This window comes from Thalassophryne amazonica, chromosome 1 (assembly GCF_902500255.1).
Source record: "Thalassophryne amazonica chromosome 1, fThaAma1.1, whole genome shotgun sequence".
Lineage (NCBI taxonomy): Eukaryota > Metazoa > Chordata > Actinopteri > Batrachoidiformes > Batrachoididae > Thalassophryne > Thalassophryne amazonica.
The window spans coordinates 38,369,915-38,394,981 of NC_047103.1; the positions used below are offsets into that span (position 1 = coordinate 38,369,915).

At 41.2% G+C, this 25,067-nt stretch overlaps 1 protein-coding gene across 1 annotated transcript in view; it reads right to left on the reverse strand.

Annotated features, from left to right (window-relative positions):
* Nucleotides 1-2,656: 2,656 nt before the first annotated feature.
* The window catches only part of rnf32 (ring finger protein 32), a gene marked incomplete at its 5' end in the record, with an annotated part of 36,216 nt that continues 13,805 nt past the window's right edge, over nt 2,657-25,067 (reverse strand). Inside the window, 4 exon segments of the mRNA XM_034168297.1 lie at nt 2,657-2,925; nt 9,180-9,347; nt 15,454-15,562; nt 18,213-18,370. Of these exon segments, the coding sequence (XP_034024188.1) occupies nt 2,698-2,925; nt 9,180-9,347; nt 15,454-15,562; nt 18,213-18,370 (663 nt within the window).

Consider the following 25,067-nt stretch of genomic DNA (forward strand, 5'->3'; position numbering starts at 1 on the left):
GCTTAACATATATTAAATTCTGTGCTTCACATTCATGGGTGCCAATAATTCTGATCAGGACCGTATGTCACACAATCACCCTCATCACATTATTTTTTTTTTTTTAAGTTCTAATTCCAGCAAGTGTTTGTCATTACAGTATATGTCTGTGGTGTTTGTTCAGAAGCTGACAGTTGGCCTCTACTCTGTAATGAAGCTGGGGTTTTGGTCCCCATCCCTCCTTTCTTTCTTAGTCTTATGTAATTTTTGTACATGTTTGTGAATGTATTTTTTTTTCTTTTTTGGTTGCAATTTCTGAGTTTGCTATATGTATGGTTCATTATTTTTGATGTTTATGTGTTTGCAAATAAATTAGAAAATGTGTACATATGAATTGACAATTTTTATGCATATGACTAAAGGTTTATAGTCTCTAAAATATAACCTCATAGACAATAAGATGATGCAGACTTTAATTTGTGTGTGTGTGTATATATATATATATATATATATATATATATATATATAAAATGTGCACAGTTGTGTTTAAAATAATAGTTGTTTAAAAAGTGAGTAAAGCTCAAAATCCTTAATATAGCTTTTATTTCCGTACGCAAATGCATTGGCAACACTGCGCATTTTATTCCAAATCAAAACATGAAGAAAAATGTATCAAATTTATTACTTTACAGAAAGTGAAGAAAAAGGAATATTAAGATGTTCAAAAAGCCTGTCTGCATTTTTCTTTCTGTGACCCTTATTACACCCTTACAGGTGGCCCTTATTTAAGAACGAAGGCAGCAAATGTTGTACATGATGGTTGTTGTGCATTTCGTTCTGAAAATCTGAGTAAAATCATTAATTTCAGACATTATTCAGAAGAGCAGTGTACTTTGATTAAAAAGTTGATTTGAGGTAGGGAAAATGTATAAAGAAGTGCAGAAAATGATCTTGGATGCTTTAAAATGGCACCAAAACCAGAAAGACTTGGATGGAAACAGAAGACCACCATTCAGATGAATCAAAAGAATAGACAGAATGGGAAAGACTCAGTCAAAAGTTACTCGAGTACTGCAAGAAGTAGAAGATGCTTATGTGAAGCCAAGCTATGGGCAAGAAGCTCCCACAAAGTCCCATTGTTGAAAAATCCACATATGCTAAAGAGGTTACAATTTACCAAACAACACACTGACTGGCCTAAAGAGAAATGGTGCAAAATTTTGTGAACTGATGAAAATAAGGTTCTTTTCAGGTCTAGGAGCTGCAGACAGTTTGTCAGACGACCCCAAAAACTGAACTCAAGCCACAGTACACTGTGAAGACAGTGAAGCATGGTGGAGCAAGCATTATAATATGGGATGATTCTCATACTATGTGGTCAGGCCTATTTACAGTGGCTTGCAAAAGTATTCAGCCCCTTGGCATTTCACACGTTTTAATTTGTTTCTACCATTTCAAATAGAGTACATCAAGCTTCTCAATATATATAAAAAAAAATCTAAACTTTTCTTCCTTAAACTCAAAGCAAATCTTGAGTTTTAATCTTTCTTAAAAAGAAGACCTGAAAGTTCAGGTACAATTTGCCAGAAGGTACATCTGAGATGCAAGCCTAGATTTAATGAGTGGAAAGAAAATCCTCCTCTGTACCACTTCATCATGAAGCTGTACATATAACTGGCAATGCAAAACCTGCACTGTGCACAATTTCTTCAATCACAGCCACAGTAGTCTGTAACCTCTTCTGGGTTGTCTGGGGGTCTTGGTGGCTTTCTTCACTCTTCTCCTTTTTGCACAGTTACTCAATTTTTGGGAACTGTCTGCTCCATATACGTAGATTTACCATGGAGTGCCGTACTGTTTGTGTATTTCTTCATAATTTATTTAAATAAAGTCCAAGACATATTCAGTGACTTGGAAATTTTTATGTATCCATCCCCTGACTTGTCTGAAGAAAACTGGTAATAAAGCTTATTTGCAGGTATTATACCAAAGGGGCCCATTACTTATTATGCAGCCCATCATCTTGGCTTTTATATGTTTTATTAATTTATATCAAATTCCAGAGTTTGAGTTTAAGGATGAAAATTTTAGATTTTTTTATATTCCGAAGATTGATTTACTCTTTGTATTTGAAATGGCATAAACAAATTAAAATGTGTGAAATGCCAAGGGGCCAAATATTTTTGCAAGCCACTGTATTGCATACCAGAGATCAGGGATCAGTTTAAATGTGGACTGGGGGTGGTGGTGTCATTCCATGACTGATAGTGTGATCACCAGCTCACCAATTACGGGCTATTTCCTGGGACTTTGCTGTACAGAATTTGGATGTCTTATGAGCCGGCGGTCATTGGTACCACCAGACCTATATGGTTGCTTATCTGCAACATTTCTTTTTGCATATGTAACAGTTCTTTGTTGTGCTTTGTTTTATTTATTTTGTTGGTATGGCCAAAGCAGATGGTCAACCCTCTGACTCTGGTCTGCTTGAAGTATCTTCCTATAATCAAAAAAAAACATCTAAGGGAGGTTGTCCTTACCATTACTGCTAATATGCTATGCTTGCTCAGGAGGAGGGTAAGCTTAGACTGTACTCATGTGAAGTGTCTTGGGTGAGTTAGGTTGGGATTTGGCACTGTCTAAATAAATTGAATTGTCAGTGCTCTGTACTTTTCTTGACAATCAATTGCAATTATTATACATAGGTTTGTACCTGAGTTAGATGATCTTTTTGAAGTAAGCAGATCTGCACAGGGGGCAGGAGGGTTTATATAAATTGAAGCCCTCAAACACCTCCAGACAGAGCTGGTGGAAGAGGTGGGAACAGGACAGGAGCACAGTGTGTTTGTGTTGACCAGGGTTCGCACTCTCTTCTTCAGATTCCATGCTTTGGCTCCACACAGGGGTCAGGCATATAGGACAGTCCCAAATCCCTCTCTGGATAACCTGACACATTTATAAACAATATTTTAATACACATCCTGCAAGAGTAACATGATATGTAGAGTTTACACCTCTGAAAAAGGTACCTAGTGAAAACATTCATGATACATTATGTAAATGCTGAACATGCCTGTCTGTGTACAACCTTTCCATAAAAGGAAAAAGAAATGTCTTTCCTCACACGGTAACATATTCAGAGGTGTCAAGTATGGTCAGAGGCCTTTGCAATACTACAACATTTCAGGTGCCTCTCCACATGACTACAGTGACCTGCTTAGAAATGGAGCATGCCATAGGCACTCTGGATTTTTTTGACCAGGCACTACATTGTGGGTGTGCTGAATTGGTTGTGGTGGGGCTGGTTTTTGCCATTAGGGGGCCTGTTTTCCATTGGGTGGCTCTGTTGAGGGGTGGAGTGATGTGAGTTTGGACATGAACTTGGACAAAAGCAATGTCATTTCAATATCACAGTCAACAGGCACACAATGATCGGGTTTGTGTGCTGTGATTTTTATGAATAAAGTTCATTTTATAAAGCCCTGTTATAAATCACAAAATGGGTTCCTTGTCAGCTGGTGTCCATAGAGTTCATCATCAAGTTTTGTGCATGTTCATTTTGAGAAGAGATCAGGCGGAGAGATTAGTCTACTTCTCCTGCGGTTGGGTTCATTGTCGACTTCTGAAAGCTCCTGTGTTCAGCATAAGCAGACATGCAGCTCTGCTGTCAGAGAAAATGTGCATCATGTCAGACACGTAATCTGTGCCCCGATTGCTGTTATGGTGACAACCTGTAGCACTAACTAACTAAAAACATCTCAGCATGGAAGACAAAACAAGCTAAATATTAAATTAATCCTTTTCCACATTTCTGTATGTACACATTCAGTTTGGATTACGTGTACATGTGCATTCCTCCCACTGTCCTGCGCCTGACAGCACCTGCATGAAAACACCTTGCATGGAATGTTTTAATATATACTGTAAGTAGGTACATTAAGTTAATTGTGGACTTGACACAGTTTTATCCTTTTTTCCCATCAATTCTGTAATTCAGAGTTTGACTCAGAAAATAGCATGTGGAGCTCCGGTCCGGTTCGAGGAGGAGGAGGAGGACAAAGTGAGAACAGGATAGGGTGATTCTTTAACTACGGCACTATTGGCCTTGTAAATGTAATTTCCACCACACCATTGCCTTACAATATAAAGCGCCTTGGGGCAACTGTTTGTTGTGATTTGGCGCTATATACATGTGCTCTGATGTCACTGTTTATCTCCATAGAAACTACCCAAACAATCTTTCATACAAACTGTTTAAAGGGACATTACAGTGTTGTGGTGGAAATTACGGCAATAGTGTGGGACAACTACATTTTGTTTAAAAAAATCACAACAGCTGTATGACATTGAATACCCCAATTATGTTTTGATTATTTTACTGATATTTTATTCAGAGATATTTTAAAACATTAGAAAAAAACGTTTTTTTTTTTACCATTCATTTTTATCATTGAAGATCAAAAGTCTGGGTGTGGGACAAGCACAAAACGGCAATATTTGCATATAATGATGCTGAAAAAAGGTGAAAAACTCATCATTGACTACTAGAACAAATTTCTTAAAACACTTTCATTGTAAAGATAACTATAAAAGTGTGAAATTTCCCATTTTTTCTGTTTTTCATACAATATGATCAAAGGACATAAGTGCCCGTAGTCTAAGAATCACCCGATAACAGGCACATGACTTTAAGTCCCTGCAATGCTTTTTTTAAAATCTGTTTTTATTTTTCATGTGTTAGTTGTTTACGGCCCGGTCACACGGCACTTAACGAAGGGCAATGGAGCCCAAACGAAACAAGAAATTTGGACTTTCTTTGACTTTCGTTGGCATCGTTTAACCTTCGTGCAGCTTCATCAAGATTTTTAAGCTGTCGAAAAACTTTAACAAATGCCCCTGAAAATCTCAGTTCATCTGTATTTCATTTTGCTGTCATTCTTGACGGTTTCTTATCATGTCCTTAGTTTTTGTAACGTTAGCGTTTAGTTTGACTTCGTTCGACCAGCTGAATGTTTTCACACAGTGCAGAAGAAGGTTTGTGAGCGCTACTGTGGTGGAGAGATGCAGCTCCTCTGCGGTGGAGCTGGTGTGTGGTGTGGGGCTTCTGCTGCTGCGTGTGATGGGGTGACTGCGGCTGCTGTCATGCCTGGCCAGCCAGGAAGAATTTGTTGGCCTCCTCCGCCAGCGCACGGCAGTACGTGATCGTTGTGTTGGCCAGCGCTGGGCATGTCTGCTTGAAGCTTGGAGGAGCGGTGTGACCCACTGCTTCTCTGCTTCTGAGAGAAGCAGCAGGTCCATAATTTCTTCATTAACTCCCTTCAAAGGCATTTAAAGATGTCAACCGTGACTCACTTTTGTGCTGATTAAAGTCACTAACTGGTACTCTTGTCTTGTTGCGGGCAAGAAACGAGAATCATCGTCCGTTCCACTCCGGAGTTGTTATTCATTCCTCGTTAACGTTTTGTGGGGCAGTGCATGCAATGGTTCTCTGCCGTGAGCTGGACCCGCTTCGCCAGTTTGGTAACTGATGTTACTGTCCCTCAGGTAAAGGAAATAACAGTAATCATAATATAATCTCTTTTGTGGGACTATCTGTGCAGTTCCAAACAATGGAAAAATAAATTCCAGTCAGAATTAATAGCGAATCGCTGTTGTAAATCAAGTGACACCCCTTTCCAAACGTTGTTATACAGACAGCAAACTACAACAGACCAACCCCCCCCCCCCCCCAAAAAAAGAGACATCCTCCATTCTTAATGAATTACACTGATCTTGACTTGCAGCGCTGTCAGCTGCAAGACCACTCAGAGATTATGGAGTTAAACTTATCATTTATACCTGAAAGGAAATGCTTTTGGCAAAAACTACAGATTTAGTTCATTTCTATTTATGTCCAGAGATCTAGGATCCAGTGACCATGTACAGATTTTATTTATTTTTATTTATGTCCAGTTATCAAGGATCCAGTGACCAATTTCATATTTGATCGATAAGTGGAATCAATAATCTTCCCCCCACTGAGGAAGATTGTAAATAGACTGCATTTATATAGCGGTTTTCCATCTGCATCAGACGCTCAAAGCGCTTTACAGTTATGCCTCACATTAGAGTCGCTGCTCCGTCGCGTTGAAAGGAGCCAGCTGAAATGGTTCGAGCATCTGGTAAGGATGCCTCTTGGGCACCTCCCAAGGGAGGTGTTCCAGGCACGTCCATCTGGGAGGAGACCCCGGGGAAGACCCAGGACTAGGCAGAGTATAGGGGTGTCGGAAAAAATCGATTCACGTCTGAATCGCGATTCTTATTACGATTCTGAATCGATCCAAAATGTCCAAGAATCGATTTTTAAAAGCATTTCTTAAACATAATCTTGCTTACTCGCTGCGTGTACTGTTTGTCAGGCAACGGCTTCTGTACTATAGCGTCCCCGCGAGGGTGGGGGTGGTCCGGCGTGCTTCAAACACTCGTGCGCTGCAGAGACACACAGGAATGACTCATGATGTTTTGGTGGCTTTGGGAGCCGGTTGGGAAGTGGGCTTGGCGCTTCTGAGGAGCAGCGAATCAAAGATCCACGAGCCAAATCGAACCATTGCTTCAGTGATTCACGCTTTAAACTGGAGTTGCGCTGCAGAAACGGTTGATTACACGGTCCAAAATAAGCGTAACGGGCCGTAACGCCTGTTACGATAGCTCGCTAGCTGGCGAGAGGCTAGTGTGAAGTGTCTCCGCCTGTGAGTGCTTTGTGACGGTGGAGGAGCTCAGTGGCACCCGCTGCTCGGTAGGGACAGAAACTGCGATAGAAGTCAGTCTCCAAACACAAGCAGCTACAAAAAAACCACCAGAAATAGTAGCTCGATTTGTCGCTATTCGTTTTTAACAAAGAAAATGCCGCTAAGAGGATTAGAAAAGAATGAAAACGCTCCCACGGATGTTTACACCAAAAGATCGCTCATTTCGCTGTCAATCAAAAGGATTCAGCCTAAGACAGATCATCCAATCATCATGCAGAAGCTGGGCGTCCGGGCCAGCCGAGGCCAGCCCACTGCCTCATAAACCCCCAGACACGCTGAGCGTCCGATGGGCGGGACAAAGCCCAGCATTTATCCAATGACTCGTCTCGTTTCGCGGCATGCTTTGTTTCGCTATTAAAGCACTGTGAAGCTGCGAGAGTTCAGTGGCTGTAGCTTAGCATGGCGGACGAAGTGCTAATTTAGCCAGCACCGTCTTTGCTGAAGGCAAAGGCGTAAGAAGGAGCTTGACATGACTTATGCAGTGTGCAGAATCTGCAAAATGAAAGTCAAGTACTTCGGAAACATTTCAAATCCGCAAGCCCACATGCTACGCTATCACTCGGAGCTAAAAGGAGCGGAGCAGCATTATCTGCCGACTACTGACGAGTGCTTCGCTAACCTGCCAGCCAACTCCGAACGAGCAAAGCAGATAAGTAAATTTACATCTAGAATCACTTGATTAACCTTGTAAAGCTGCATTTTCTTAAACGTAAACATTTTTTAATATAACTATTTCTCAGAGCTCTTTGAATCGAAAATCGATTCTGAATCGAATCGTCACCCCAAGAATCGGAATCGAATTGAATCGTGAGTTGTACGATTCACATCCCTAGTAGAGTATATCTCCACACTGGCCTGGGAACGCCTCGGGATCCCCCAGTCAGAAGTGGTCAATGTGGCACGGGAAAGGGAAATCTAGGGTCCCCTGCTGGAGCTGTTGCCCCCGCGACCCGAACCCGGAAAAGCGGTTGAAGATGAGTGATGAGTGACTCACCCATTCATACAAACACACTCACACACCGATGTCAGGGTGCTGACATGCAAGGCCCTCACTACACACCTGGAACAACTTGGGGATTAAGGACCTTGTCCAAGGGCCCTTAGTGATTTTCCGGTCAGGCTGGGGTTTGATCCTCTGGTCTCAAGCCTAACGCTTAACTGCTAGACCATCACCTCCCCCTCTCTTGATTGATTCCTGGACAGGATGGAAAAAATAGAAAATCTACATCCAGGGACGATGCAGTGATTCCTGTGTGTGGGTTTGTTTAATGTGGGAATTACGTTGCACACCAACAAACTCTTGGTCCTTGATAGATCCTTAGCTTGGTCCGATTGTTGCAAAATCCCAGAGGACTGGGGTCTAAGGACCTGCTACAGCCTTCATCTGCCTTCACAGCCGTTGGGTTACAAGCCAGCACCACCTCTGCCTGATTCATCCTTGAGGACTTCCTGTTTAACCAGAGCGCATTAGCTGTATTATGTTCAGGGTTCCTGTTGGGCCTTCATGATTACCATAGCAGCCACTGGGCCCACAACATCCACAACATATTTCACCCCAACAGGCAATCCCTTACTTGATCTGTTACCCAGATGTCGTGATGCAGACCAGGGGTTGGATTTTGACACACCCACAGTCAGTACCACCACTATGGTTAAACCACCATCATGCTCCCCAAAGTCACACTGTCTATGTGGTTGCCTTAGATGTGGTTACCTTACCTTAGAGTGTGGAAATAAGTCCCAAAGAGTCACGATTTGGTAGCACGGTGGCTTAGTGGTTAGCACTGTTGCCTCATAGCGAGAAGGTCATGAGTTCAATTCTTGCCTGTGGCCTTTCTGTGTGGAGTTTGCGTGTTCTCCCCATGCTTGCGTGGGTTCGCTCCAGGTGCTCCAGTTTCCTCCCACATCCAAAGACGTGGGTTAGGTCGATTGGAATCTTTAAATTGTCCATAGGTGTGCGGGTGGGTAAGAATTTGTCTGTTTGTGGCTCTCTGACTGACTGGCGTCCTGTCCTGGGTTTACCCTGCCTCGCACTCTGTGACTGCTGGGATAGGCTGCAGCCCCTCGCAACCCTTGATTGGACTAAGCGGTTGAAAATGGGTGGGTGGATGAGTCACGATTTGCCACCTTGGCATTTGGGCTGTGTTATAATGTCCTGCATGTCTTTTTGGTAGTGGAGTTATATGAACAGAAGATATAAATATCTTTAGGTCCAAAATGCCTTTCATGTATGATCAGTTTGGATTAATAACCCTCACGCTACCAAACATGTAGTAAAAGTGACGTGGAGATGGCAGCCCTTCATCCCAATATAAGCATTCCTGTAATACGCTGCAGCTTTAAATTAAAATAGGGTTACTTATTTTTCTTTTACTTTAACGATACCAGTGGCTTTCTTGTTTTGTTCCCGACCTGGTTCTGTATTCTGTCCCATTCTTTCTCCTGAGGTTCAGAGGCGTGCTTTCTTTCCAGCTGCTGGAACACTCGTCTGCTTGATGACAGCGAGCGGTCAATATCACTCAGAAAATCCTCCGTGTTGGTGTGACAGTATCGGACAAAGCTGTCATTCAATTCCTGCAACTAATTAGAAAAACCATTTTACTGGCACAATAGAGGCATGTTTCATTCAGAGACACAATAGACTTGTGTTTTTTATTTATTTATCATTTTTGAAGATTATTGAATGTGTGTGTATTGTAACAGCTGAAGCACGCTGACAGGGTGCAGTTGTTAAACATTCTGATCAATACGACCACATCACAAGTTACCATGGAAAACTACAGGAAACATGCACATTTCCTGACTGTAAATGTGACAATTTGCTGTAAATTCCTCAAAGTGTGGCAATAACTGGCATGTACACATTTTGTTGAATAATTACTACAGTCATCATCAGCATCGTTAGTTCACTGTCTGAAAGCATTACTTGTTCAGTAGCTTTGGACATTTCGTTTATTGCTGAACATATATTAAATTCTGTGCTTCAAATTCATGGGTGCCAATAATTCTGATCAGGACTGTATGTCACACAGTCACCCTCATCACATTACATTTTTTAAGTTCTAATTCCAGCGTTTGTCTTTATAATATACTGTATGTCTGTCGTGTTTGTTCAGAAGCTGACAGTTGGCCTCCACTCTGTAAAGGTGGTTAGTTTCTAAAACAGAACCTCATAGACAATAAGATGGTGCAGACTTTAATTTGTGTGTATGTATACAGTGAGGCAAATAAGTATTTGAACCAGTAGCGATTTTGCGAGTTTTCCCACCTACAAAGAATGGAGAGGTATGTAATTTTTATCGTAGGGACACTTTAACTGTGAGAGACTATCAGGCATGGCACAAACCAGAGGGACACAAATGCAAGCTCGCAAGACTGAAAGTTGAAATGGTTTAATAACAGGCAGGGGATCGGTACACGTGTGGTCCAGCAGCGAATCAAAGGTAGCAAAAGGATAAGAGGCTGAGTCGTGGTACAAAAAACAGGCACAGGTCAAAAAACACGGTGTAAGAGCTATCAGAGGCAAGGCAGAGTCAAAATACATACAGGCAAGAACAAAACAAGGAACAGGGCTGGAAAGTGTACAAAGACAACAATCTGGCAGTGAGCTGTGAGACTGTGAGGGCTTAAATAACTGGTGGTGCAATTAGTGAAACAAGATGCAGGTGTCAGTGAAAGTTCTGGAAGGGGGCGTGACTAGTGAACAAAGATATGCATGGGGCAAGATAGTGAAGGCAGGAAAACGGAGTGATGAAAGAGACAAAGACACGTGAGTAGGTGCAAGAGTGGAAGTGTATGAAAACAGAGCAAAAAGAGTCATAGTGACAGATGAAGACACAAGAGATGGTGCAGGGGCAATCAATGAAGATGAGGCAAAAACAGAAACCATGGACAGGTTAAAATACAACTATAACCAGAACAGAGCATGAACATGAGAACTGAAAACAAAACCGGACATAAAAGCATAACTGAAATCACAAATGAGATGAGCCAAAATAAACTACTGATAAACAGAGAATAAACAAACCCGATGTCTACAGAATAATGCAATTAATGAAACAAGATAACTGCTAAACATAAAGTGCAATAAATAACAAATGGAACATAATCAGATCAGAAACACTGACGATAAATAACAAAACCCTGTGACTAAAGCATAATATAATAAATGTGATAAACAGAATGAAACTAAGACTAAAGCAACTAAGGGACCAAGAGTGAAAGCAAATAATAAACAATAAAGCAAAACTAAATACGTGGCAAAGAAAAGATACCCAGAGAATAAATTAAACAAAACCAAACATAACGTGAACATGACAATGATAATAAGACATGGCATAGAGGCTCAGAACACGGAAAAAGGTCCATAATCATAACAGCTGGCCCCAAAAGGGCCAGACCATGACAGAGACAGAATCTACAAATAAATAAATAAATCATAAAATCACATTGTATGATTTTTAAATAATTAATTTACATTTTATTGCATTAAATAAGTATTTGATACAATAGAAAAACAGACCTTAATATTTGCTACAGAAACCTTTGTTTGCAGTTCCAGGGGGTCAGACATTTCCTGTAGTTTTTCACCAGGTTTGCACACTGCAACAGGGATCTTGGTCCAATCCTCCATACAGATCTTCTCCAGATCTTTCACATTTCGAGTTTCAGCTCCCTCCAAAGATTTTCTATTGACTTCAGGTCTGGAGACTGGCCAGGCCACTCCAGGACCTTGAAATGCTTCTTACAGAGCCCCTCCTTAGTTGCCCTGGCTGTGTGTTTGGGGTCATTGTCATGCTGGAAGACCCAGCCAAGACCCATCTTCAATGCTCTTACTGGGGGAAGGAGGTTGTTTGCCAAAATCTCGCAATACATGACCCCATCCATCCTCCCTTCAGTACGGTGCAGTCGTCCTGTCCCCTTTGCAGAATAGCACCCCCAAAAATGATGTTTCCACCCCCATGCTTCACAATTGGAAGGTGTTCTTGGGGTTGTGTGGTCTGCAGGATTTTAAACCATGAAGCGTAGTGTGTTACTAATGTAATCTTTGTGACTTTGGTCCCAGCTCTCTTCAGGTCATTGACCAGGTCCTCCAGTGTAGTTCTGAGCTTTCTCAGAATCATCCTTACCCCACGAGGTGAGATCTTGCATGGAGCCCCAAACCAAGTAAGATTGACGACCTTGTGTGTCTTCCATTTTCTAAAAATTGTGCCCACAGTTCTTGTCTTCTCACCAAGCTGCTTGCCTGTTGTCCTATAGTCCATCCCAGCCTTGTGCAGGTCTTCAATTTTGTCCCTGGTGTGATAGGTCTTTGGTCTTGGCCCTGGTGGACAGGTTGGAGTGTGACTGATTGAGTGTGTGAACAGGTGTCTTTTATAAAGGTAACAAGTTCAAACAGGTGCGATTAATACAGGTAAAGAGTGCAGATTAGGAGGGCTTCTTAAAGAAAAACTAACAGGTCTGTGAGAGCCAGAATTCTTGCTGGTTGGTAGCTGATCAAATACTTATTTCATGCAATGAAATGCAAATTAATTATTTAAAAATCATACAATGTGATTTTCTGAATTTGTTTTAGATTCTGTGTCTCACAGTTGAAGTGTACCTACGATTAAAAATTACAGACCTCTCCATTCTGTGTAGGTGAAAAACCTTGCAAAATCGACAGTGGATCAAATACTTATTTGCCTCACTGTAGGTATATACACACACAGTACCAGTCACAGGTTCCCGGTGTTTAACATTCTGATCAATGCAACCACATACGTTACCATAGAAAACTAATGAAAACTACATTTAAAAAAAAAAAAAAAGACAGGAAACATGCACATTTCCTGCACTATGTCATACATGCTCGCACCTAACTGTCTTATTCAGTCATTTACACAGAAAGAACAGTTAATTACACATTGGTCCCTATTACAATTAAGATTTTTAACGAGGACTATCGCACGATGAGGGAGTGTCAGCTACGTGTGTTTCTCTGTGCGTGATTCCTCAGTGTTGAGGACCTCAGTGGTTGGAGAAGGCCAAGAGGACACCTACTCTTCACCTGACTATGGCAGATATATGGTTACTTTCAAAAGGTGGGAATGGACCTGTTTTGATGTCTGGGTGGCTGTCATCCAGGACCGAAGGTGGTTCTGTGATGTGGTGGATGTGGCCATGTCAGGTGCTGGCACATCCTCCCAGACCCTCCATTTATTGGTATATTCTCTCCTGTGACAAACTGGCATCCAGTCCAGGATGTACCCCACCTCATGGCCTATAACTATGACTGCTGGAATGGGCTCCCGCCCCCCACTACCCCCTTAGACCCTGAATTGGAGTAAGTGGGTGTAGAAAATGGATGGATGGTATATTCTCAACTAAATAATTAAAAATGTTCAGGCCAAGTCTGGAAGCATGCCCTGGTCCCATGTGTCACTACATCCACTACACTACACAATCGCCTTGAATCCTGGACAGCAACCACCCAGACAGACAACTGGTCCATCACCACCTCTCAAAAGCAACTATCTTTATGCTGCAGCCAGGCCAAATGTGGGTGCCCCCTTGGTCTTTTTCAGTTATTTGAGTACTCAACACTTATGCACATGTGTGTGATATCATGCCGCATATTAATAATATTGTTAAAATATTAATCACACACATTTGTGGAGCCCGAGGGGTGGCACAGTGGATTAGTGATTAGCACCGTTGCCCCACAGCAATAAGGCTGTGGGATCGCATCCCGCCTGGGCCTTTCTGTGTGGCGTTTGCATGTTCTCTCCATGTTCACATGGGTTCATACCAGCTTCCTCCCACTTCCAAAGACATGCAGGTTAGGTGAATTGGTGACTGTAATTTGACCGTAGGTGCGTGACTGTGTTTGTCTGTCTGTATGTGGCCCTGTGATAGATTAGATTAGATTATAGACTGGCATCCCATCCATGGTGTACCAGCCTCCTGCCTTATAGTTAATACAATATTTTTGTTAAACCCCTTGAATTAATACTAAAAATCTACACTACTGTCACATCTTGATTGTTGCATTTCGACTCCATTGTGGTTGTGTACAGAGGCAAAATGGCTAAAATTGTCCCGATACATATGGACCTGACTGTATAAGTGCACTTGAATGAAGTGAAAATTGCAACATTAACAACATTTTCAGTAGCAGAGAGTGACTTTAGTAATGTATCTACTACAGCATAACACCATGTTTAAAAGTGCACCTGCCTGCAAACACACATGCACTTGATGTTATCTGTCATGCACACACACAAACGCACACCATCCCGTAGCTCACCTCAGTGACACTAGAACTGCTTTACAGCTCAGCCTTTATCACTAATTAAACAAATCTTAACCCTTTGGATGGAGGGTTTTATGAGTTTTCCACAGCCGGGGCAAACAGTACAGCCTCTGCTGAACTTTGTCTTGCTCCACAGTAGATGTGGGCAGGGGAGGACACAGAGGGGGCCGAGGAGGTGGAGCGCACGGCTGTTATCTCACGGCAATCCGTCTTGATGTCGGTAGTGTCCCCCTTAATGTGTTGACTCAGGGTTGGACCTCCGAAGCAAGTAAAAAATGAAAGCTGGGCATCAGGATCAGCTGATAAGACTGCTGACACTGACCTGGTATCTTTATTCGTCGCTGTTGTTGCAGGGAACACCTGTGGTTTCATGGTACAATGATACATTATTGCGTCCTGCTATCAGGGGGAAAACTGAAAGAAAAGGCTCCTTGGACTCATGCAGGTCCCGGCCCGGCGCGAACATGCCTGTTTGCATTACAGTCAGCTAAGCAAATATGTCTCCCCCTTAAAATTCAAGTCAATCAGAGCTGTCAGCGCAGTGCTGCAAGATCATCATCCGTGTGACAAAAGACACGAGACAATCTCATGACCACCCACCACCAGTAAATCACATACATGGACTAATGTCTTGTCACACCTTAAGTGCATTGGAGTGATTTTTAAAATTTATTTTAAAGATGGTCATTGGAGCAGTTTGCTCAAAAATGTGCTTTTTTTATTTGTAAAAATCCCATTTTCCTGTTTTACATCAGGCAGACTGGTGGCTTCCTTGATCATCCCCTAATGAGGTTCACTAGGTGGCAATGTTACCTTTTTCTGAGAGCCGCCATGAAGGCAACACAAGCCTTCATTCTGACTGCTCTTAACGTCAGTGGACCACTTTTAAACATCCCCACTATCAAGTCCTGTCGCTGCATGATGTATCCCTTTGAAACAGGACAAGAGAACAAAGCCAGAAACGACAACCAGCGTCTGATATCCAAACGCCACGGCCGGCCTCACCTCTTCACCTGACAAACCTACGCCGGCAGGTGAAGGAGGGCCCAGACGCAAACACGCTCGGGAGCTTTGTGCTTTTATGCCGGCACTGGAATGTCCAGACTGTTTGGTTGAAGCACAAAACTCTCTCCACATTAGTGTATCATTCACATGCCATCAAAGGTGCTTGAGAGGGTGAGCGGGTGAGGGTGTCTAGGTGTGCCTCAGGGTCAGCGGGTCCCTCCGGAGCTGCAGCCCTCGTCTCAGTGTGAAATGCATGAAGCCTAAAAGGGACAGTTGCTGAGCAATTTGACCTTAACCTATGGTTCAAGGAACTGGCTTAATCTGTAAGACTCTTTACACAGTGTTTCGGTAAATGTGCAGAGTGTGGTCACAGCAGCCCAAACTCACCTTGGATTCAAAGAATGTGCGTCGTAGCTCTTTGTCTTTTGGGCAGGTAGATTTCCTTGCATTTTTGTACCACTTTTGAACAACATAGCCCCTCCAGCATGCTTGAATTCTGCCCACAGCAAACATAAGTTATAAAGAATCAAAACTCATGGAAAATAACAGGACTGATTCAACATTTATGGGCTCCAGCCCACCTGCAAATTTAGTATATGAAAAACTTGTTTGCTATTTAGCGTGTCAGTATGGTGGGCAGTGGGGGCCACGACACTGCCCAGTTAAGACAACACAAGCAAATGCAAAATACATGTCTATAATGAAAGGCATCAGAAATGTACCCTGCACACTCTGCACACCACGATATCAGTGTACAAGCAATTATATCTGTAATTGTGGTTTGGACTATGTATGACTCTATTGTATCAATCATAAATATTTTGCTGATCCATCCAAGGAATATTCCCATCAAGTTTGATACACCTCGGCTTTTGGTTGATGAGCTATACAAAAGGTGTTTTTCAGACCACATTTTCCTTGACCTTTGACATTTAACCAAACAATTCCAAAATTGAATCACCTTTAGATATCTATCCTGCTAAACAGATGTTTAAATCATGGGAGGTTTGAAGAAAATCTATCCAGCTGTTTCTGAATTATCTTGTGCACACACAAAGAAACAAAATAACAGCCACCTGCATCGATTCATCAATTCAACAGCATGTAGTCCTGTCAAAAATGTCTTGCAAATTCAGAAAATGCTTGCAAACAAAGAACACAAACATAATCCACAGCAGCATATGTAACAATTTAATCTCTTCACACAACACACACAAACACTTTGCAAAATTTCACAACTTCACAGAAGTACTCTCAACCCAAACAGAAGTTTCTGCTCGGTGGACTTTAACTGAGTTCTGTTCTTCAGTGCAAATAAAATAGCAAAAGGTGAAAATACAAATCTTGAATAAAGTACATAAACTTACTCAGCTATGCTGACCAGGTAGAGATGAAGAGTGGAGTATCATGATGCACTGAACAGTCCCTCAGTTAAATTCCTCCAGGCAGAAATGACGGTTTGTGTTTTGAGTACTTGGGTGATTCTTTAACTACGGGCACTATTGGCCTTGTAAATGTAATTTCCACCACACCATTGCCTTACAATATAAAGCGCCTTGGGGCAACTGTTTGTTGTGATTTGGTGCTATATACATGTGCTCTGATGTCACTGTTTATCTCCATAGAAACTACCCAAACAATCTTTCATACAAACTGTTTAAAGGGACATTACAGTGTTGTGGTGGAAATTACGACAATAGTGTGGGACAATTACATTTTGTTTAAAAAAAAAAAAAAAAAAAATCAACAGTTGTATGACATTGAATACCACAATTATGTTTTGATTATTTTACTGATATTTTATTCAGAGATATTTTAAAACATTAGAAAAACCGTTTCTTTACCATTCATTTTTATCATTGAAGATCAAAAGTCTGGGTGTGGGACAAGCACAAAACGGCAATATTTGCATATAATGATGCTGAAAAAAGGTGAAAAAGTCATCATAGACTACTAGAACAAATTTCTTAACACACTTTCATTGTAAAGATAACTATAAAAGTGTGAAATTTCCCCTTTTTTCTGTTTTTCATACAATATGATCAAAGGTCATAATAAGTGCCCGTAGTCTAAGAATCACCCACTTCTGTTGTGTTGGTATCCTTCCGTTGTATTGTGAAGCTTTGCAAAGCATTTCTTTTTTGTGCATTGTGTCAATATGTAGCAGACATGTCATCAAATTAAATTGTTGCATGTACTGCAGGTTACATTTGTTTGTTTCATGAGTTTGTGTTTGTTTGTTTTTTATTTGACAATTTAAAAAGTATGCTACCAATATGAAATCTGCCTCTGGCTTGCAATAAATTAGAACCTGATAATGTATCTTAGGGTGATTCTTAGACTAAGGGCACTTATGTCCTTTGATCATATTGTATGAAAAACAGAAAAAAAGGGGAAATTTCACACTTTTATAGTTATCTTTACAATGAAAGTGTGTTAAGAAATTTGTTCTAGTAGTCTGATGACTTTTTCACCTTTTTTCAGCATCATTATATGCAAATATTGCCGTTTTGTGCTTGTCCCACACCCAGACTTTTGATCTTCAATGATAAAAATGAATGGTAAAAAAAAACAAAACGTTTTTTTCTAATTTTTTAAAATATCTCTGAATAAAATATCAGTAAAATAATCAAAACATAATTGGGGTATTCAATGTCATACAACTGTTGTGATTTTTTTAAACAAAATGTAGTTGTCCCACACTATTGCTGTAATTTCCACCACAACACTGTAATGTCCCTTTAAACAGTTTGTATGAAAGATTGTTTGGGTAGTTTCTATGGAGATAAACAGTGACATCAGAGCACATGTATATAGCGCCAAATCACAACAAACAGTTGCCCCAAGGCGCTTTATATTGTAAGGCAATGGTGTGGTGGAAATTACATTTACAAGGCCAATAGTGCCCGTAGTTAAAGAATCACCCCTTAATGTTTGTTAATGGTATTTTGTGTATTCCACATTAAATAAATGAATTAAGTTTCCTTAATTTATTTAATCTGGAATATCTGTCCAAGTATTACTAATTGCATCACATTTGTAGTGATATTTATGAACACGTGTAAAAAAATAAACCAATAAATCAAGCAATATGCCATCTTTCTATTCATTTAAAACAGATGTGATGTTTTTGTTAACTTATTTACCTTGTGGCACACTGGTGTCTGAAGAGACGAGCTCCTTCATGGATCACCCGTGTCTCGTACTGCTCTGTTCTACACATCGGGCAGCTGTTCCTGCCACAGTACCTCTCAAAGGTGCGCAGACATGCTCTATGGAAAACATGAGAGCAAGACAGCAACACCTAAAAAGAGACAACACCACAAACAACTACAACCCCTGGCAAAAATTATGGAATCACCGGCCTCGGAGGATGTTCATTCAGTTGTTTAATTTTGTAGAAAAAAGCAGATCAGACATGACACAAAACTAAAGTCATTTCAAATGTCAACTTTCTGGCTTTAAGAAACACTATAAGAAATCAGGAAAAAAAATTGTGGCAGTCAGTAATGGTTACTTTTTTAGACCAAGCAGAGGGAAAAAAATATGGAATCACTCAATTCTGAGGAAAAAATTATTGGATCATGAAAAACAAAAGAACGCTCCAACACATCACTAGTATTTTGTTGCACCACCTCTGGCTTTTATAACAGCTTGCAGTCTCTGAGGCATGGACTTAATGAGTGACAAACAGTACTCTTCATCAATCTGGCTCCAACTTTCTCTGATTGCTGTTGCCAGATCAGATTTGCAGGTTGGAGCCTTGTCATGGACCATTTTCTTCAACTTCCACCAAAGATTTTCAATTGGATTAAGATCCGGACTATTTGCAGGCCATGACATTGACCCTATGTGTCTTTTTGCAAGGAATGTTTTCACAGTTTTTGCTTTATGGCAAGATGCATTATCATCTTGAAAAATGATTTCATCATCCCCAGACATCCTTTCAATTGATGGGATAAGAAAAGTGTCCAAAATATCAACGTAAACTTGTGCATTTATTGATGATGTAATGACAGCCATCTCCCCAGTGTGTTTACCTGACATGCAGCCCCATATCATCAATGACTGTGTAAATTTACATGTTCTCTTCAGGCAGTCATCTTTATAAATCTCATTGGAACGGCACCAAACAAAAGTTCCAGCATCATCACCTTGCCCAATGCAGATTCGAGATTCATCACTGAATATGACTTTAATCCAGTCATCCACAGTCCACGATTGCTTTTCCTTAGCCCATTGTAACCTTGTTTTTTTTCTGTTTAGGTGTTAATGATGGCTTTCGTTTAGCTTTTCTGTATGTAAATCCCATTTCCTTTAGGCGATTTCTTACAGTTCGGTCACAGACGTTGATTCCAGTTTCCTCCCATTCGTTCCTCATTTGTTTTGTTGTGCATTTTCGATTTCTGAGACATATTGCTTTTTCTGTCTTGACGCTTTGATGTCTTCCTTGGTCTACCAGTATGTTTGCCTTTAACAACCTTCCCATTTTGTTTGTATTTGGTCCAGAGTTTAGACACAGCTGACTGTGAACAACCAACATCTTTTGCAACAATCTCAAAAATCGAAAATGCACAACAAAACAAATGAGGAACGAATGGGAGGAAACTGGAGTCAACGTCTGTGACCGAACTGTAAGAAACCGCCTAAAGGAAATGGGATTTACATACAGAAAAGCTAAACAGAAAAAAACAAGGTTACAATGGGCTAAGGAAAAGCAATCGTGGACTCTGGATGACTGGATGAAAGTCATATTCAGTGATGAATCTCGAATCTGCATTGGGCAAGGTGAAGATGCTGGAACTTTTGTTTGGTACCGTTCCAATGAGATTTAGAAAGATGACTGCCTGAAGAGAACGTAAATTTCCACAGTCATTGATGATATGGGGCTGCATGTCAGGTAAAGGCACTGGGAAGATGGCTGTCATTACATCATCAATAAATGCACAAGTTTACGTTGATATTTTGGACACTTTTCCTACCCATCAATTGAAAGGATGTTTGGGGGTGATGAAATCATTTTTCAAGATGATAATGCATCTTGCCTTAGAGCAAAAACTGTGAAAATATTCCTTGCAAAAAGACACATAGGGTCAATGTCATGGCCTGCAAATAGTCCGGATCTTAATCCAATTGAAAATCTTTGGTGGAAGTTGAAGAAAATGGTCCATGACAAGGCTCCAACCTGCAAAGCTGATCTGGCAACAGCAATCAGAGGAAGTTGGAGCCAGATTGATGAAGAGTACTGTTTGTCACTCATTAAGTCCATCCCTCAGAGACCGCAGGCTGTTATAAAAGACAGCGGTGGTGCAACAAAATACTAGTGATGTGTTGGAGCATTCTTTTGTTTTTCATGATTCCATAATTTTTTCCTCAGAATTGAGTGATTCCATATTTTTTCCCCCTCTGCTTGGTCTAAAAAAGTAACCGTTACTGACTGCCACAATTTTTTTTTCCTGATTTCTTAGTGTTTCTTAAAGCCAGAAAGTTGCCATTTGAAATTACTTTAGTTTTGTGTCATGTCTGTGATCTGCTTTTTTTTTCTACAAAATTAAACAACTGAATGAACATCCTCCAAGGCTGGTGATTCCATAATTTTTGCCAGGGGTTGTAGCAGAACCTTAAAATCTGATCTCACTGGGACAGGAAGCCAGTGAAGGGATGCCAAAATGGGTGTAATGTGGTTGTACTTTCTGCTTCGTGTCTGGCTGCAGCATTTTGAACCAATTGGAGACCCCTAATGCTAGACTGCGGTAAACCAGAAAATAGAACATTGCAGTAGTCCAATCTAGAAGAGATAAATGCATGGATCAGGGTCTCAGCATCAGCCATAGACGGGATGGGACGAATCTTCGCGATATTTCGCAGGTGGAAGAAATCAGTCCTAGTAATATTTCTAATGTGGAGGCCAAAGGACAATGAAGGATCAAAAATTACCCCAAGGTTCTTCACTTTGACAGTGTGATGTATGACACATGAGCCGAGGCTGAGCGTTAACTGGTCAAATTGATGCCAATGTCTCACTGGACCAAGAACCATCATTTCAGTCTTATCCGAGTTTAAAAGTAGGACCTTTATAGACTTCCAACTTCTCACTGCTGCAAGGCAATCTTCTAAGGATTTTATGTGAACGAGATTACCAGCAGTTATCGGCATGTATAACTGAGTATCATCTGCATAGCACTGAAAGGTAATCCCAAATGCCACAATATGTGCCCAAGGGGTGCTATATAAAGGGAGAAAAGCAGGGGGCCTAAGACAGACCCCTGTGGAACCCCAAATTTCATGTCACTAAGGTTAGAGGTAGTGTTACTGTACAAAACACAGAACGACTGGTCAAGTATGACGTCAGCCATGCAAGAGCACTCCCAGTAATCCCAAAATGATTTTCCAGCCTATCAAGTAGAATATGATGATCCACTGTATCAAATGCAGCACTGAGATCTAACAGCAACAGAACTGTAGTGGTGTTCGAATCCATTGTAAGCAGAAGATCATTCACCACTTTAGTGAGAGCCATCTCTGTGGAATGATATTTTCTAAAAGCAGACTGCAGTGGCTCAAAGAGATTATTCTCAGTAAGATAGTCTACGAGCTGCCGTGACACCACTTTTTCCAGAATTTTAGAGAAAAATGATAATTTGATATTGGCCAATAGTTTTTCAATACACTAGGGTCAAGATTAGGTTTCTTAAGTAATGGTTTAATCCACTGCAGATTTGAAACATTTAGGAACAGATCCAGAAGTTAAAGAAAGATTAATAATTTCCAGGACAGTCGGCCCAAGAGTGGGTCACAGGTCCTTAAATAGTTTTGTTGTTATAGGATCAAATAAACAGGTTGTGCTTTTTGTTGACATTACGAGTTTTGTCAGCATGCCTAGTGAGATACTATCCAATTCTGTAAATCTAGGTAATACCTCAGTAGTGGCGCCCACCTCAATAGCAGGGTGTAGTGGCTGGGTTAAGGTATTCCGGGATATGTTTAACCTGGTGTCTTCTATTTTCTTCCCAAAGTAATCCAGGAAATCTTGTGCTGTAAAAGGAGAACCAGCTATAGGTGGTTGTCCATGCAACCGGTTTTAACACAGGTGGTGCAATCATGTCGAGTGTAGTTTTGAGCACTGAGTTTAAACTATCCACAAGTCTGTCTACTGACTGTATTTTGTCAAATGTGAAGCTAAGACATCAGGCAGTCTAGCTTCGAGTTCAGTCTTAGTTGAGGAGTTGATGCATCACCGTAATGATATATAAGGTGGTTGTTCCACTAAACACGGCAGCAAAACTGTAAACTGTAAAGTGAGTGATCAGACACCACTGATGTAAGAGGCATGATGTCAGTATTCGTGACAGCAATACCACGTGCGAGAACCAGATCCAGGGTATTTCCACTAATGTGCGTCAAAACCCGAATGCATTGCCGAAATCCTAATGGATCCACAATTTCCATAAATGATTTGCAAAGGTGATTAGAAGGCTTATTTATATGAATGTTAAAGTCACCAATGATCAGAATGTTATCTACACTAGTTGACAAGTTAGAAATGAATGCACCAAATTCATCTAAGAATTCAGAATATGGGCCAGGAGGCCTATATACAGTGATAAAGTAATACGACTGATTTTTATTCTTCTGACCTTGGCAATGTGTGATATCCTGAGCAGAGCGGAGAATCAGATGCTCAAACGAGTTATATTTGTAACCCGCAACAGCTAATAAGCTAAACCTAGATTTAGAAATAAGAGCAGCACCCCCGTCTTGCTTCGCATCACGAGGGACGTGACTAAATGCATATGCTGGTGGGCAGGCCTCATTTAAGGGGAGGACAGCTGTAGGTTTAAGCTAGGTTTCACATAGCCCAATCATATCTAAGTGCACTATCATCATAGTGGATTTTCTGCACTAATTTCCCCGCTAAGCTAATGGATTCCACACCCACATTTGTCATAAGCCATGCAGGATCTCTAATCACCTGCTCTGTGGCCTGCTGTAGATTCCTAATGTTACCCTCCCTGTAGAGCGCTATCTATGTTCGCAGACAAGGTGGCGGTGCCTTCCCCAGTAGGGTGGAGGCCGTCTGGCATCAGCAAGCCACAGCGGCCCCAGAACGAAGGCCATTTATCAATAAAGTTAAAGCCTTGCTGTCTACAAAACTGTGCCAGCCACCTATTTAACGATGTCAGCCTGCTAAACGCCTCATCAGTACGCCGGGAGGGGAGGGGACCAGAGACTATTAGTCGATGCCGACACATCTTTCTGGCAAGGTCACAAGTCCTCTGTCCATTTTTGTAACCTCTGAGTGCTTCATCCTGTTATCATTGGTGTCAACGTGAATAACTATGTGACTATATCTCATGTCATGTTCCTTCGTCAGTCTTCCCTTCTGCAGACACTTGGGGGCACCTACTTGGCCTTTTCCAGTTGCCTGGGTCCTCAACACTGAGGCATCTGTGTGCTGGATTTTGTCCAGCATCTCAGACCTTCCAGAAATTACAGTGTACCTGGAAAGTATTCACAATGCTTCACTTTTCCCATATTATGTTACAGCCTTATTCCAAAATGGATGAAATTCATTTTATCCTCAAAATTCTACACACAATACCTCATCATGACAATGTGATAAAAGATTTAAATTTTTTGTAAATTTATTAAAAATAAAAACTAAGAAATCACATGTACATGAGTATTCACAGCCTTTGCCATGAAGCTCAAAATTGAGCTCAGGTGCATCCTGTTTCCAGTGATCATCTTTGAGATGTTTATACAGCTTAATTGGAGTCCACCTGAAATAAATTCAGTTGATTGGACATGATTTGGAAGGAACATGATGCTAGATACTGTCACATAGTTATTCACATTGGCGCCAATGATGTCAGTATGAAACACTGAGGTCAAAAAAATGAACATAGCGAGGACTTGTGGCCTTGCCAGAAAGATGTGTCAGCATCAATTAATTGTCTCTTGTCCTCTGCCCTCCCGGGGTAATGATGAGGCGTTTAGCAGGCTGACATAGTTAAATAGGTGGCTGGCACAATTTTGTAGACAGCAAGGCTTTAGCTTTATTGACAACTGGCCCTCGTTTTGGGGCCGCTGTGGCTTGCTGATGCCGGACAGTCTTCACCCTACTGGAGAAGGTGCCACCATCTTGTCTGCAAACAGATAGACCTCTATAGGGAGGGTAGTATTAGGACTTTACAGCAAGCCACGGAGCGGGTGATTAGAGACCCTGCAAGGCTTATGACAAATGTGGGTGTGGAATCCATTAGCATAGCGGGGAAATTAGTGCAGTAAATCCACTATGATGATAGTGCAGTTTATTTGGCAGGGAGGGAAATTCGTCCAGTTGAGACTGTGGCCTGTTTCTACAGTCTTGTCCATAAACATCATAGAGGGATATGCTTTGCAAACTTAACACCCATTACTATATTGGATGATGCTGAAATTGAGGATGGCCCGCTGGCTGTTCCAGCAATATCAACTATTTTGTGTCTGCTACCTACAACCCGCGTGGAATGTCTCAAACCAAAACCTACTTCCAGGCATCTTATATATGCTACTCTGGAACCACCCCTAAATCCAAACAGTTCAACTGTCAACCCCACTGAGGTCCCCCCCCACGATGCTACCTATTACCAAGGTCAGAAGAATAAAAATCAGCCGTATTACTTTGTCACTGTATATAGGCCCCCTGGCCTATATACAGTGACAAAGGCTTAGATTAATTTGGTGAGTTCATCTCTAACCTGTCAACTAGTGCAGATAACATTATGATTATTGGTGACTTCAATATTTTTATAAGTAAGCCTTCTGATCCCCTCTGCAAATCATTTATGGAAACTGTGGATGTATTAGGATTCCAGCAATGCGTTCAGGATTGGCCGCACATTAGTGGAAATCCCCTGGATTTGGTTCTCGCACGTGGTATTGCTCTCACAAATATTGACATCATGCCTCTTGCATCAGTGGTCTCTGATCACTCACTAATTGTCTTTTGGATGTTG